The following is a 15,402-nucleotide window of genomic DNA, read 5'->3' on the forward strand; positions in this document are numbered from 1 at the left end:
CAGTGCCAGTGGCCTGAATGGTGTCTGGTTTGCTTCTTCCTCATCAGGTGACCGATTTGACCCCACAGCCGTAAACATCCTGCAGCAGATCATAGAGCTGGGCACCGAGACCCACGACGCCACTGCCCTTGCTTCGGTGGTTGCCATGGCACCAGGGACAGTGACTCTGGTCAAACAGGTGAGCGCCCCCACCCCCACCCCGTAGGTGCTCGTCCCTCATGTGCCCCACACCTCGTTTTCTCCTGCCCCCATGTGTCTCTAACTCACCCAAGGTGGAATTTGGAATGAAGTTGGTCAGGTCTCTTGGGGGAGAGGTATAGCATATTTCAAAAAAATTCTGGAAATCATTCGTCTCCTTTCAAAGAATTCCGGAGTGACAGGGAGCATGGTGTGGACAATTTAGACACATCCATGGCAAAAGGTAGCCCCTGGTGCCCGAGGCCCCACCAGCAAGTGGATGGTGAGATGTGTGGGAGTGGCCAGAGAAGCCAGGAGGGTCTCCCGGTGGGACGCCCTCCTTAATGGTAGTCACGCCCACCCACGTCAGCACGGGATGCTGCACTGATGGGGGGAGAATGCTCAGTTGTGGAATAAAGGTTACCCTGCTTAATTAATAGTTGCACCGTTTGGCTCGTTTCCTCTTCTATCCTCAGTGGAGACTTTACCATCTGTTAAAATACAGCATGTTTGATAATTAGATCAGCCTTTGTATCTGTTTATGCCTGTCTCTCTGTCTGCCATCTTTGGCTTCATTTTACAAAAGATTTAAGCTGGCTTTCACAAATACTTAAAAAAGAGAAAGCAAAAACAGTACACGCATCAGAACTGGGAAAATGTTTAATTTAAAATCAAACTTCAAGTTCATGGAGAAAGTTGAAATGGAGACCATAGAGTTTTACACAGTTGGCCAGTCTTTTCCAGCAAAGCATGAAATTCGGGCCCAGAAACTCTCTGGGGGAAATCGTATTGGTTCATTCGCAAAGTGTACTGAGTGCCCACTGTTGTCAGGCAGTGTTCCAGTGGCCAGGGCTCCCGGAGAGAACCAGCGTCTGCCATTACTGTGGTTACTTGCTAGTGGGGAAAAGGTAAAACCCACACAAACTAGTACTATCTAAAGGATCTCAAATGCTGAACAAGTGCTGTGGAGAAAAGTAAAATAAGGAAAAGGGAGTGAGAGGGGTGCCAAGGAGTGTGGGTTAGGGGGCTATTTTATAAAGGGCTGTTGGGAAGATCTCTCTGATATTTTGAGGAGAGACCTGGAAGAAGTGTGTGTGACTAGAGTTATCTGAATTTGACTAAATTTGTTACTGAATTTTATAACAGAAAACAAGAAGGAAGCATTAAACAGCTAACTTAGAAAGGAGTAAGCTTTTCTTGGCACTAATAGATGAAGATATTTCTTAAAGAGGCTGTCATGTAGGGACCCCTGAGTAATGTGTCCCTGTTGATCTGATAAGTCAGGAGGGGACACCCCAATGTTGTTTCCACCCCAATGCTGGGACACAATGCAAAGTATGAAATCCAGGCCAAGTAATTCTCTGGGGGAATTAGTACATTCTAGTTTAACTCTCAATTTCTTGATCAATAGACTAGACTTAGCATGTCTAGATGAATGTTTGGGTTTCATATCCTAAGAACCCTCCTCCATGGTGTGTTTTCTCTGTCTTTGACAGAATGTTAGGCAATCGATGTTTCAGTATGTGGTGACCTGGTCTTCTGCATTGGCTGAGAACAGACTAAAACACTTCCAGGCTAAATACCTTTTAACTTTTCTTGGTATTTACTAGGTTGTAATCTAGATTGTTTTACAAATCTCTTCTGAAAGTCCTCGATTGCATCTTAGCATGTAGAGTCCGAGCTGAACCTAACACTTCAGGAAGGGTCTAATTGGGACAGTGTCAGGAAGACTTTGGGTGTTTCATACATGCTAAATCCTTTGGAGAATGCAGGAAGGTGCTACTGATTGTGATTTGCGTCTTCTTTCTAAGAACTGGATTGATTTGCTGCTACCTAGGGACATGATTTATTGAGCATAGCAGACAATGCAGTGATACACGAGGTCACAGGGTTTGGGATACAGTTTAGATATGCTTCCAGGCATTAGACTGACAGCAGGACAAAGGAGGAGGCAGATAAGCATCCAGTACAAGCAGTGTAAACAAGTGAACTGTGTTCACAGGAGGAGAAAACAGAGGCAACCTTCACAGGATCTTCTTATTGCAAACACAGGGCTAAGAGTGGTGCTGTTGAACACAGTTGTGAGTAACTGCATTTGGAAATGTCCCCTAAGAAGGTGTGTGTCAAAGTCATTATCTTGTCTGCCTGGTCCCGCACCTAGCTCATGGCAGCTGTAGATAAATGATGGATAGCAGAGTGGATGGGTGGACTGATGGGCAGGTAGATGTCAAGTACCCACTCCTATGGCAAAGAGATTGCAATGTTTCAGGCTCCACCAAGTGAAAGAATGCCCTCTCTTTCAATTGTCCTATCATTTAAATTGAAGTATAGCTATTTTTATTAAAGAAATTAGTTTCAATTTTTTTCTTTTAATTGAACTCTGGTTTAAGATTTTTCAGTTGTGAAATTATATCTGCTTAATGAGTGTGCTGAAGCCCCTGGAATGTGAACTCTAGTGCACCTGTTGGAAAGCAGTGAAGCTCTCCACTGTGTGGGGAACACCTTGACGTTAGGAATTTCCTCTTGCTTCAACACTAGACATCACACAGTGTAATTCAATGTTTGTGAAATGCAATTGGCTATGCTGTGGGTTTCATGTTTTGCTTCTCCAATTATATCCTGTAAATCAGTACTGGAGAGAAAAAAGCTAGAATGCTTCATCATAAAGTATTAATATATGATGTATATAGCAGAACAAATGTTTAAAATCACTATTGGATAGCATATTTTAGATCTTTTCAAAGTTTCCTGTTGTATATACATCTTCCACAAGCCCAAAAATGAATTCTAGGTTGTACGTGTGTTGGTTCTGGATTTCAAGATTTTTAAAAATTCATGGATTTCTGGTTCTGGATTTCAAGATTTTTAAGCATTTCAAGATTTCTTTCCCATGTAAACAGATACATGCTCTGTTTATAAGTTTATGTTTTCCTGATTTATTAATGTTAATTGAAAAGAATCTTATGCATCAAAATTCATCAGTAATAATTGAAAGTGATTAAACCCAAATCTTTTTGGGTTTTTGGTTTCTGGGATAAAAGTAGTAGAGGCTTGGCAGGTGGGCTGACAGTGTTGGAAAGCAGAGATCTGGGAAAAAAACTGGTTTATTCTTGCTCTTTAAAGAGACGTGGAAAAGATTTGTCCTGTAATTTAGACCATTTACATTCTCCGTTGAATGCAGAAATGTGTCCTCAGTGACTCCTCATCACTTCTCTCTTTTCTCAAGTGTCAGTGTTAAAAACATTCATAAAGATCAAGCATTTCAAAATGCTCAGAAAGAACCCTTGCATGCCCCTCTCCAGCCTGGCAGAGGACCCAGATGAGAACTTAAATGCAATTAAGTGTGTGGGGGTGTGTTAAGACCAGTTTTCATTAAATAAATTGGTTTCTTTTTTCTTTTCTTTTTGTTAAATCTTGCTTTATGGTTTTATGTAGAAGAAATTTATATTTGATTAATAAAACTGCCTACATAAGTAGATGTAAGGCCTATCAGCACAGCATATGCTATCGTGAGCATCTCTGAGTCAAAATTAGTTTTATAAAGGAAAAGAAAAACCTAAGAAAATAATAACAATAACAGTCATCACCTTTGGCTCATGGCTTCAGTCACTCGTGGCTATTCTTACGGATTAAATTTTATTTGAGAGGCTAAAAGTAACATTTATGATTTACAGTCATTCATTCCACAGGCATTTACTGAGCAGCTGCGGCGTGTTCGGTCCCTGAATGTATCAGTTTCCCACTACCACTGTCACAAATTACCACAAACTTAGTGTCTTAAAACAGCACAAACTTATTACGCTACAATTCTGGAAGTTAGAAGTCTGAAGTGGATCTCCCTGTGCTGAAATTAAGGTTTCAAGAGAGCTCCCTTCCTTCTGGGAAGAATTCCTTTCTGGCCTGTTCCAGTACCTAGAGGCCACCCACATTCCTCCACTCAGGGCCCCCTTCCTCCATCTTCGGAGCCGGCAATGGCAGGTCTTCTCACATCCTGTCACTCTGACCTCTGCTCCTGACCCTCCGACCTCTCTTTTATAAGGACCTTTCTGATTATATTGGACCTGCCTAGATAATCCAGAATTCTCCACGTGAGATAATCTCCCCATTGCCAGATCCTTAGTGTAATCACACCTGCAAAGCCCCTTTTGCCGTGAGAGGTGACATAGTCCCAGGCTCCAGGATTAGGACATGGATGTCTTCAGCAGGGGAGCATTGTTTTGCCTACTGTGCTGGGCTACAGAGTCAAGATAGTTCCTGCTCTCAAGAGGCAAATAGTGATGGGAATGATTTATTCTTTCACTCAACAAATACTCCCTGAGCTGCTTCTATCAGCCAAGTGCTGTTCTCAGCACTTGGGATATTTCAGTAAACAAATTAGGTAAACGATATGGTTAGGAGCTTAAATTTTAATTGAGAGAGATAGCTAATGCACATATGTGTAATAAATAAGTAAATTACAATAGTATGTTAGAAGTGAAAAGTACAATGGAAAAAAGAACAAGCAGAGCTGGTCAAAAGGTCTGGAAGATGCAGACCTGAAATAGGCAGTTCCAATCGAGAGTGACAAATGCTTCGGGGAGGTAGCCCAGGACCCCCAGGGCACTCTGAGGGAACAGGAGTGGCCCAGTGTGAGCCTGGGTCTGGGGTGGGGCAGATGCTGAGCAGGGAGGGATCAGTGGACGCCGTGGTATCTGAATAGAGCCTTGGAGGGTAGATGGGTGTTGGGTGGGGCAGGAGCTGGTGGTCGGCTCAGGCTGAGTTACTGGAGGTAGAAGAGGCTCCACTTGGGGCCTTGTAACCATGGGCCAGGGATTTTGAGTCCCAGAAGCACCTCAGCCTGGTTTCTTGCTTCAGCCTTCTCCAAGTCCAAACAACCTGTGGCTTTATGATACTTCTGAGGGCACGATGTCCTTTTGCTGTGGGCTTCCTGACCTATAGAACCCCTCTTGAAGTCATATTGGCATGTTCAACAAATCACAATTTCTAAGTTCTTCCAAACAGTGAATCTGCACTGAGCATTCCTGGCATTTAACAGAACAATTGGAACCTCTCTCCAGCTGTTACCGACATTCGTCATAGCCCCTGGTTTCTGAGTCCACCACACCAGCAGCTTCACCCTGCCCTTTCTCCTCTTCCTTAGGGTGTTGATCATGAGTAATAATGACACCTCATGATGACACAGCATCTTCCTTTTAAGAAGGTCGAGATGATTTAACATGATGGTTTTATAATAATCCAGGTCTTTTTGAGTTTTTAAAAAAAAGTTTGCATTGTTTTCTATTGCTGAGGGTTTACCCCCAAACAGCAGATGGGAGAGCTGGGTGCATGTGGTGTCAGCCTCTGAGGGTGACGGAGGGCACTTTTGGAAGAAGATCCCTGGCTGCAAGCAAAGTGGTGTGGATCATTTATTCATCATGTTGCTTTTAAAAAACAAAATAGCCTTTTAGTCTCTGTGCCACTAGTGAATTGGCCAGGACATTCCTTGTGTACAAGGGCTCCCCTGATGCCTCAGCTGATGGTGTGATTGCAGTTTGAAGGCTGACAGGCTTGAGACCAGGAAGAGCCAGTGTTTTAGCTTTAGGTCAAAGGCAGGAAGAAAACCTGTGTCCCATCTCAAAGGCCATAAGGGAGGAAGAATTTTTCTTATTTAGGGGGAGGGTCAGCCCTTTCGTTCTATTCAGGCCTTCACCTGATTGGATAAGGCCCACCCACACAAGGGGGCACAATCTGCTTTACCCAGTCTACCAATTTAAGTGTTAATCTCACTCAAAAAAAAACCCTCACAGCCATACCTGAAATAACCTGTAACCAGATATCTGGGCACCCCGTAGCCTAGACAAGTTGACATATAAATAAAACTATTCATATCACACACTTGCACGTGTGTGTCAGAGTATGAGGGTCTCTTTGTCAGTGGAAGGGTATTAGTTACTCCAGCAGTAAAATTCTTAGTTGTCACAGAGAGGACTTTGATTTATAGGTTTCATGGTGATTTAGTATCTTCCAGAAAGCAGACGTACATTAGTAGATTCATATTTCTATCAAAATTGATATTTTGGTTCAAGGTTCAGGAATGAGCTCCATCCTGATTCCTTGAGAGAGTCACAGTTGAGGAGATGCTGGCACAGCCCATCAACCCCCTGGGTCCTCCACTGAGCACCATCACGCCACTCTAACCCCCCGTCATAGCAAGTGAGTCACTATTGTCACTGCCTCCCATGGAAGGAGATATATCAGTAGCAGCTGTTAGTGGTACTCCGTGTTGGCAGGCCCGGGTCTGTCCACATGGGGCCTCTCGCCTGCAGCCCAGGGGTTGGCTGCCTCTGGCTCGTGTGCCTGGGGCTCGTGTGCCTGAGGGGGAGTCATACCCACTGCCTGTTTCTGGTTCTCTTCCATGTCCCCTGGGGTGGTCTTGCCACTCCTCTCTTCTGTTCATTGTTTCCCTCGATGTGCTAGATGCTTCCAAGCTGTCTGCAGTGCCTCCGTGGCAGGAAATCCCAGGAAGGAGCGATTAAGACTGCCTCGGACCTGCAGGCACTGGCCCACTTCCCCCAGGCAGACCCTGAGCCTGGCGCTGCGCAGAATTATGCTGATATAATCTGGTTCAGAATCCTAAGTGCTCCTCTCACATGCTTTAACTGCTGATTAAGCAAAAAAAAAAAAAAAAAAAAGGCAGGAATCCCAGCTTTGGCCAAATCAACCCACTTTCTCCTAGCTGCTTCCATGTGACCTTTGTCATCTTCGGGTGGTCCCCGTGGAGGCTGGCAGTAGAGGCTGAGGTTAAGGACGTGTCGGTCTGGAGGAGAGGCGAGGGCAGAGCTTCTCCCCCGGTAGCGCGTAGTCTGAGAGGCAGTTTGAGTAGCAGTTCTTGCTGGGAGACGTGAGTTGGTTGCGAGCTGGCATTAGAATTGCTGTTTCTATTTGAAGTGCATTTCTTCTGAACGGAAATGTCATCTACTTTTCTATGGAGACCACATACACCAGTTGCCTGTTTGCAAGGAACTGCATATCCAGTCTGTCCTGTTGTAATTTAAGGCCCTGAGTGATACAGTCCCTGACCCCTTCCTCACTGTCCGTGTGTACAAGGCCACTGGAGGGGAGAAGCGGCAGAAGGGACTTCTCAAGTGCAGCCGCTGGATGGGGAGCAGCCTGGCACCCTGGGGCCACCTGAAAGGGAGCCCAGACTGGCCCCTCCCCTCCGGGGACACATGTTGAACTTTTCTTAAGACTTGTGACAAAATAATGGGGAGAAGAATCTGGAAAGTGATTTATGAGGCTTCAAAACCTATTGTTACTATTATTTTTACAAATAATCAGTCTGTCCTATTAATTTGATGGTAGCTACATAGCAAGCGAGCTGACAGAAGAACCCTGTCGGCGTGAGATAGTCTTCTGTTTTCAGATCGTGGTATAGGAGGTACTAGCCATCTGAGTTATCTCGAAAGGAGACTGAGTCCATCTCTCTCCTTTTATCCTGTCCAGAAAAGGGATTGAGTGAAGTCCTTCCTTTTTTCATTATCCCTCTGAGTTCAAGTACCTGGTGAGTTAATGGAATTTTCCTTTTCTTGTTCCCAGAGGTATTTTTTTGACTTATACTGTAAACAAATCTCTCCCTGACTTCAGCGCCCTCCACGTGGTGCAGATAAAAGGGGAGTCACTGGCGCACTTGTCTCCTACGTCTCTTTGCTCTCACCTTTCCCCTTCAGAGCCTCCTCTGACCTTGTCTCGTGCCACCTGTGCGTGTGTGATGCATCGCGGTGGCAGATTTTTGTTCTCTCGCTCCGTAAGGAAACTCTGGCATCATTTACTCTACTTTCTCATTATGTTTTTTTTTTTTTGTCGGGATTCATCTAAGGAATCCCTCCTAGAGGATTACGCCTATATGTAATTTTAAAAGAACTGATAGTAAGTGCAGTTTCTGTGTGCTGTAACTGCTTGTATTTTCTGTTATTCCTCATTGTGTGATGGGATGTCACGCCCGTTCCATGCTTGCTGACTCTGTAATTACAGTCAGGATGGATTCGAATGCCTTTGGAAGACTCACGCAAGGGAACCACGTAATGTCCTTAGGAGCCAGTCAGATCCATCGTGCATTGCAGGGACCCGCAGCACGTGCGTCCACTGTGCTCCCGAAGCCCTCAGATGATCAAATCCTAGGTGCTCAGGCGTTCAGTCATGATTCATAATAGATGCGTATAATCCAGGCTTGACTTTTATCTTTTAATTCCCAGTCCTTTTGATCTTTGTAAAATACTGAAGTCTCACTGATGACTTTCTTGGTTTTTTCTCCCCTTATCATACCCTTGCTATGATAACCACCTTTGAGCTGCACATTTTGGTTGGTCAGTGAGGTTAGGCTCCTGCCTAATGAACTTTGCAGTGTAATTTATTTGATCCTGGGGCTCTGCCAAATTTAATTATGTCAAGCTCCTAATTATACATACAGGTAGCCTCTTAAAGTATTTTCATACTTCACATTCCTGATAGAACATTTATTCTGCTGTCACTGAACAGTGACCTTCAGCATGTAGATGCAGAGACAAAAAATTCATTTAGAGCCTTGGCAATGGTTACTCTCCCTTGTCACTTAATGCCAACTCTTGTCCTTTGTAGGCCCACTTTAGTTCTCTTAACCATTGAATCTTTTCTTCTTCTTTGTCTTAAACTTCTTCCAGAGATTTCTGTTTCTGGTGTGGCTTCACATGGCCGATATTCCATATCACATCCCCCTTCAAAGCTCTTTTATTGCTTGCCGAGGCCTCTTATCCTATGGTAGTTATTGAAAATTCCATTTCTTTGTGAAATTTTAAAAGCAAAAATAAAGCCCCATGTTATATCTGTGGCTGTAAGAGAAATAGTCTGAAAATAAAGGTTTTTCTCTATTCCATATGGTGTCTTTTTTCCATAGAACCCATCCTTAGCTAACCAAAGGGTGAACTTTCTTCTCTCTTGCTTTTCCTAAGCCCTCGTTTTTTCTACTGTTATGCCCCAAGAAGCTGCAGCTGTGGTTGGTGCTATTTGCAGAATCCTACTTCTTGAGTTTTCGTACTGCTGAGTTTATGACTGTTTGCTTGGGGCCTGTTTCTCGACCCGTGTCCTCAGCCAGGGCAGGTGGGTTGTAGTTGATTCCTCCCCTCTCTGCAGCTTCACCCTGGGGTCACTCAGTCTGTGTCAGGTTTGGGGCCAAGGCCAGGGCTGTAATAGCCCTGACAGGTGGGAGCCGGAGCTGTCATCCCCATCAGGAGGAGACGTGACGTGGGTCCTCCTTGGCTTTGTCCTCAGGCAGAGCCGCTTCAGGCCGGCCTTTGCTTCTCATTCTCCCTGGAGGGGAGGAGTTCCCTGAAACAGTTCTTGGTGCCCCACTCCTTCAGCCAGAGTCCCTGTCTGGCAGATGGCCCGCGGCCACGCCAGCATTCAGGTGGGAACCTGGGCATCACTCCTGCCTCCTTGTTTCTCCTGTCCCCACATCTGACCTATCTGCACTTTCTGTGGGCTCTGGCTCCACAACACACCTCAAATAGTCCCTCTGTCTCCTGACTGCCACTTTCATCTAAGCCCAACAGCATCAGCATCCGGGAGCTTGTTGGAAATGCAGAGTCTCTGTCTCCACCCCGGCCCTCGGCATCGGACTCTGTGTGTTACCCCTCCCCAGGGCATCATGTGCACAGCAGTGTGAGAAGCTGGGCTCAGCTGTCAGCCCGTCCCCTGGTGCACAGTGCACTTCTCCGGCCTTCCCTCCTGCTGCTCTAAGATCCAGTTCTCACACAGAGAGATCCACGTCCTAGCGTTCCTCACTTAACACCCTCCAGTCACTTAGGAAGACTCCTGATAAATTTAGAGTAGAACCTCCCGGGGCCTGCCAGGCCTGCAGCAGTCTGCCCTCCTCTCTTGCTCTACTCCACTCTTGTGCACCCGCCCACTGGGCTTCTTTCTGTCCCCCTGTTCTCCTAAGCTTGTTCCCGCCTCAGCCCTTGAACCAACTGTGCCCTCTGCCCAGAATCTCACCCCTGTCTCTGCACGGCTGACTTCTTATCAGGGCCAAGCTCTGGGCGAGCCCTCTCATGACCTGTCAGGTGCACCTGGGCCCTGTTCTCCGGAACTTAGAAATGTGATAAGCTATCGCTCCCTGCATTGCATTGGTGGATGGCACAGTTGGCCCTAAAATGGACAGATTGGCCAGGCGGCCCTAAGCTAATCCCATGAGCCCTGAAAACAGAGAATTTCCCCACCTGGTGGTAGATGTCAGAGCAAGTAGAAGCAGGAGAAGGATTTGGGTGGTTTTAAGCCACTGCCTTTGCAGTAATTTGTTCCACAGTAATAGAAGATGAATACAGTCACTGAATAAATAGATGCGAAACAGTACCTTTTTGTTAACATCTGGTGTGTCTGTAACACCCTGCAATGTAGGACTCTGGTCAAAGGAAGGCCTGGAGGCATTTGGACTTCCTACTTCCCCCAAAACAGGAGTTCAGGCCCCAGGAACAGCCCTAAGTTGCCTGTCCTCCCCTGTCCCCTGCCAAATATAGAGACAAGTGGATGCTTTGAGAAGACCCGCCCTGCCTGTGCTCCTATGGGAAGTAGAAGATCCAAGAGAAGCTGCTTCCACATGAAAGCAAACACTCAAAGAAGGAGCACTACCTGTAGGTCCCTGTGGGTCAGGACAAACCCCTGGCCATTAGGAGAAACCGGCCAGACCCTGTGGCGAGCTTCGGCTGTCGGATTTTGGTTCCTCCTGCCCTGGTGGGCAATTAGGAAGGGAATGTTGACAGAGGGGCTGCTCCAGGCAATGGTGAAAACAGTGGGGGCAGGACATCCTCCCCCAACCCCATCAAAGTTCTTAGGAGCTTTATCACAAACCGTATGGTTGTTTGAACACATGGCTTTTCTCCCCATCAAAGTGGAAGGTCCCTGAGAATGGGGTGACAATTTGGCCTCATCCATCTCTCAGATCCCTAGCACCTGGCACAGGACCTGGCACATTTTAGAGGTTTCAGAAGTCTTCAGAACCATGAATGCAAGATCAGATGTCAGGAAGCTGAGCTGGTGGGGCCGGGATGCCGTCAGTGTGACTTGCGCTGGGCAGCCGTGTGATCCCCAGGCTGGCTGCAGGTAGACTGCGAGGGGACACAGAGGCCCTGCCCTGGAGAGACGGTGCAAGGGGGTGTCTCCAGAGAAGCCCATTTCATGGGAGTCATGACAGCCCATGTTGCAGTGGACAGAGCAGGAGTCCTGGCACCACTGCTCGTGTAGCAAGTGCCTAAAGGGGAGCCAGACTGCCTGGGTTGGAACCCTGGATTTGTCCCTTAATAGTGTGTGACCTAGGACAAATGCTGTTTCCTTGTCTGTAAAATGGGAAGATTATAGAACGGATCCCATGGGGCTGTTATACGGATTATACCTGATTTTGCAAATGAAGTGGCTGGCGCTGTGCCTGGCGTGTGGCTAAGTCTTCAATAAATCTTAGCTTCTGTGATTATAGAAACAACATAGCTCCTTAATCCCCTACTGCGCAGCTAGAATTCAGCCACAGCTGTTTCCAATTCTAGTTATTTCCATTTAGCAAGCAGGTACTGATGCTGGCATTGTCTAGGCTCTGCGTTTGGCCTTAGGAGTCCCAGGTTGGTTAAGGCACTACCTCCTTCATAACAGGGCTTGTTGCTTGGTCCAGGTAGGTAAATACATAGTTACATTATGCAAGTTAACATGGTTGTGGCTCAAAAGCATTTGACCCCTTACTTCCTGCAGTTGTTGAGTCATTCTGAGTAATTCCCTTAGAGGAGGCCCTGGGGGAGCCATTATGGACTGACTGTGTCCCCCCAAAATTCATATGTTGAAATCCAATCCCAAAGATGGTGGTATTTGGAGGTGGGGTCTTTGGAAGGTGATTAGGATGTGATGATAGAGCCCTCATAAGAAGCCAGAGGGCTCACTCTTTCTGCCACGTGAGGATGCAAGGCGAAGGCAGCAGTCTGCCACCCAAAAAGGGCACCAGAACCCAACCGTGCTGGCACCCTGATCTCAGACTTCCAGCCTCCAGGACACTGAGAAATACATTTCTGTTGTTGATAAACCACCCAGTCTGTGGCGCTTTGTGACAGCAGCCTGAGCTAAGACAGAGGCTGCTTTGGAATTGCCGACACTGAGGGACATTGCCCACAGTGAGCGGAGGCTGGGGAGTGGTTCTGAGAGAGAGGGACACACGGATTTAAGGTCACTCCAGAAGAGAGAGTCAAGCAGATCTGCTGCTCTGAGAGAGAAGTATTACACAAATAGCAAAGAAACAGGGGCCTGTGGATTTGCTGGACAGGAGGTGGTGTCACCCTGGTTTTAACATTGGGTCTTAGATTGTCCGCATCTCGCCAGCAGGGTGAACGCCCCAGCTTCGTCAGTGCTCAGAATAAGGATTGCCAGTGCCTTTTCTGTTCTCAGATCTGCTTGCTACTGATGAACTTACCTCAGTAAATTTGATGAGTGATTTGAATGGTTTATGTTTTGTTATAAACATATTTTAAACAAAAAATACAAACACTCTATGTCTGGGAGTTTGGTTTTTTACCTTGGGTGAAGGCTGTGGCTCTGTGGCTGTCGGTGTGGCTCTGGCCAGCTCCATTTTGCTTTTCCACTCGGTTGTCCAGCAAGGCTCCTCGGGTTTTGTGGAGGCTTTGGGTCATTCATGTCAAAGGACAGGGAGAGAAACTGCCAGAGGAAGCAGAGTATTGAACTAGGGGGAGAAGAGTCTGTATCAGCTGAGGAGAGAAGCCAGGCACTGTGCCCCCTGGCACAGAGAGGGTGTCCTCAGGGTGGCAGAGGAAAGGCAGGGACCAATCCTGTCCCTGCAGCTCTGCTGAGCACCTGCCTGTCAGGTGGACCAAGAGGCCGGCAGTGCGAAAGGCGAGGCCTGAGGGTGGTGACTTGGGCGACCTTGTAAACCCAGGCTTTCCTCCTGAGGAGCGTACAAAGGAAACTGTGGCTCGACTGCAGCAGAGAGGATTTTGGTGAGAATAGGAAAGGCCTGCATGACTCCGAGGGTTGCCCGTCCACACAGGGATGATGTTTGTAGTGAGAATGCCCCCTGCGTGAGGCACCTGACAATGATGTAGAGCCACCCATGTGTGGCCTGGCACTAAATAAAGTAGAAATTCAGTGTACATGTACTTAAAGGTCAACAGAGTAAAGTTTTATACATAATAAACTTGTCCAAATATCAAAAGATGTGCACAGGCAGTGAGAAGCTACTGCCTGCCTCCTGCTTTGCATGGTGAACATGCTCTCACCTGTCTCAGCACAGTTTTAAAATATCTCCTGGAGTCCACTTTAGGATAATTCATTTCTGATATTTACTGAGCACCTACTGTAAGCTAGGTGCCGTGTGGGCATGGTGTAGATATGCTAAGCACGTGAGGAAGGCTCGAGCGGGTGGGAGCCTGGCCACATCGGGAGAGGGGGACAGGGTGGCAGACGCCTCCTCCAGGAAGTGCTGGCATCCAGCAGCGATCATGAGTACTGCCTTGCGTGCCCGCCCTGCGCCAGGCGCTGCCCCCGCGTGTCTCTTACTTCCCACTCACTCTGTGAGAGACCACGTTGCTCTCTCCAGTTTTCCACAATTTATAAGAGAAGGGTTGCTTTTTTTCCCCTAGTCAGATGAGTATTCAGACCAAACTAAACTGTGCTTAGGCTCCTGAGATGTACTAGAAATACAGTACATCTTGTAGAAATACAAGGTGTTCTAGCTGTGGGCGTTGTTGCTTTGCTGCCAGATGAGTTGGTTTGGCCAGTATGGAATCCATATCCTCTCTCTGCGGCACAGAGGCCAGGAGGAGGCCTGCGTGCTGCTTTCTGCCTGTTTCCAGGCCCTTCTCTCATGGCAAAGAGAGCAGGCCCTTCCCATCCTCCTCAGGCCAGGGGACCTGGTGGACAGTCCAGGTTGCATTCCTCTGTGCAGCAGAGTTCTCCCGTGCCCTGTGTGGCAGCTGTGTTGGCCGATTGTGAGTCTCAGTATTGCAGAGACCAGGGGACATACGGGGCACTGGCAGGGACAGCCATCAGCAAGCAAGCCCTACAGCTTGGGCTTTGGACTGTGTTTGGGATCTGCATTTTCAGAAAAGAAAAAGTATCTGCTCTCAACCAAGAGAAGAATAGGTTGGGGGAAGGCACAGTGCCGTCTTCCTCTGTAAAAGATGTCTTGCCCGATGCTGGGATGAATCACGGCCGTCCTCACTTCCCGTGCATTCTCTCCTTCTTAAAAGGCTGTAAATCTGCGTTGATGGATGGAATGGTTTCTTCCTGCCTGTGAATATCTTTTGGTATTTCCACAAGTTTCTTGTCAAAAATAACTCCCCTTTTTTTGGTCCTATATAGACCATATATGTGTCTAGAGTTAAGAATTTATGATGTTTTTATGCAAACCACATTCATTTATATCTTTTCTTTCCTCTATAAATTCAGGATTGAATTTACCATTTCCCTTTGTTTCTGGCTTATATGACACTCTTAACCTAGGGTTGGAAAGCAAATGTGCTTGTTTATTAACCTTGTAAAATGGATCTTCCGTTCCCCCTATTGAGAATGCTGAAGGAAGCTATTGCTTGTCTCTAACATAAGCAGCAAGTGAAACCCTAATCGCTGGGAAGAATAAGGCCCCTTCCCCAACACTTACACGTACACAGGGGAATATTTCATCTAAAAGAATCGACTGCAGTGTTCTTTTGTTATTCTTGTTGTTGGGTTGTATTTGGATTTTTGTCTGCAGCCCTGTAATTCCTGCCATATCATAGAGTCTGAGAATTTCTCAGTGGAAGAGGCCTTAGAAGCTGCCGGCCATTTGGGAGGAAATTATGATTCTCGCCCTTCCCTTTGATCTCGAGGTATGGAAGCAACTAAGAAATAAGGCATGGGTGAATCAGACGGTAATGAGAACAGCAGCGCTGCAGGAGATGAAGAGGAACTGGAGACCAGCTTAGCCATCTAGTGACAGGCAGAGGGGGACAGCAGCGGGCCATGTCTGCTCGTAGTGGGGGTTGCTTGGCCTCGCACACACGGTCTCCGCCCGACAGACCTGGCACTCCCACTGAATGACGAATTTTTACAAACACCTTTTCCTATCCTGAAATGAAATTCATAGATTCCTGTATATGCATAGCTTAGCAAAAAATCACTCTAGTTCCTAACTGAAATAACAAGAAGTAAATGGAAAATTATTTGTAATAAAATAATGAGAAGTTGGGT

At 46.8% G+C, this 15,402-nt stretch overlaps 1 protein-coding gene across 13 annotated transcripts in view; it reads left to right on the plus strand.

The window, feature by feature from the left end:
• Positions 1–15,402, plus strand: part of ZFAT (zinc finger and AT-hook domain containing) — a 296,047-nt gene that overhangs the window by 267,383 nt on the left and 13,262 nt on the right. For 12 of the 13 annotated variants that reach the window (XM_045561493.1, XM_045561492.1, XM_045561495.1 and 9 more), the window contains one exon: positions 48–178. In XM_045561493.1, the coding sequence (XP_045417449.1) occupies positions 48–178 (131 nt within the window). Of the gene's footprint in view, positions 1–47; positions 179–15,402 lie in introns of those variants that run through there. The other variant, XR_006737368.1, reaches the window with a different exon arrangement.

The sequence above is a fragment of the Lemur catta genome, chromosome 9, assembly GCF_020740605.2.
Source record: "Lemur catta isolate mLemCat1 chromosome 9, mLemCat1.pri, whole genome shotgun sequence".
NCBI lineage: Eukaryota > Metazoa > Chordata > Mammalia > Primates > Lemuridae > Lemur > Lemur catta.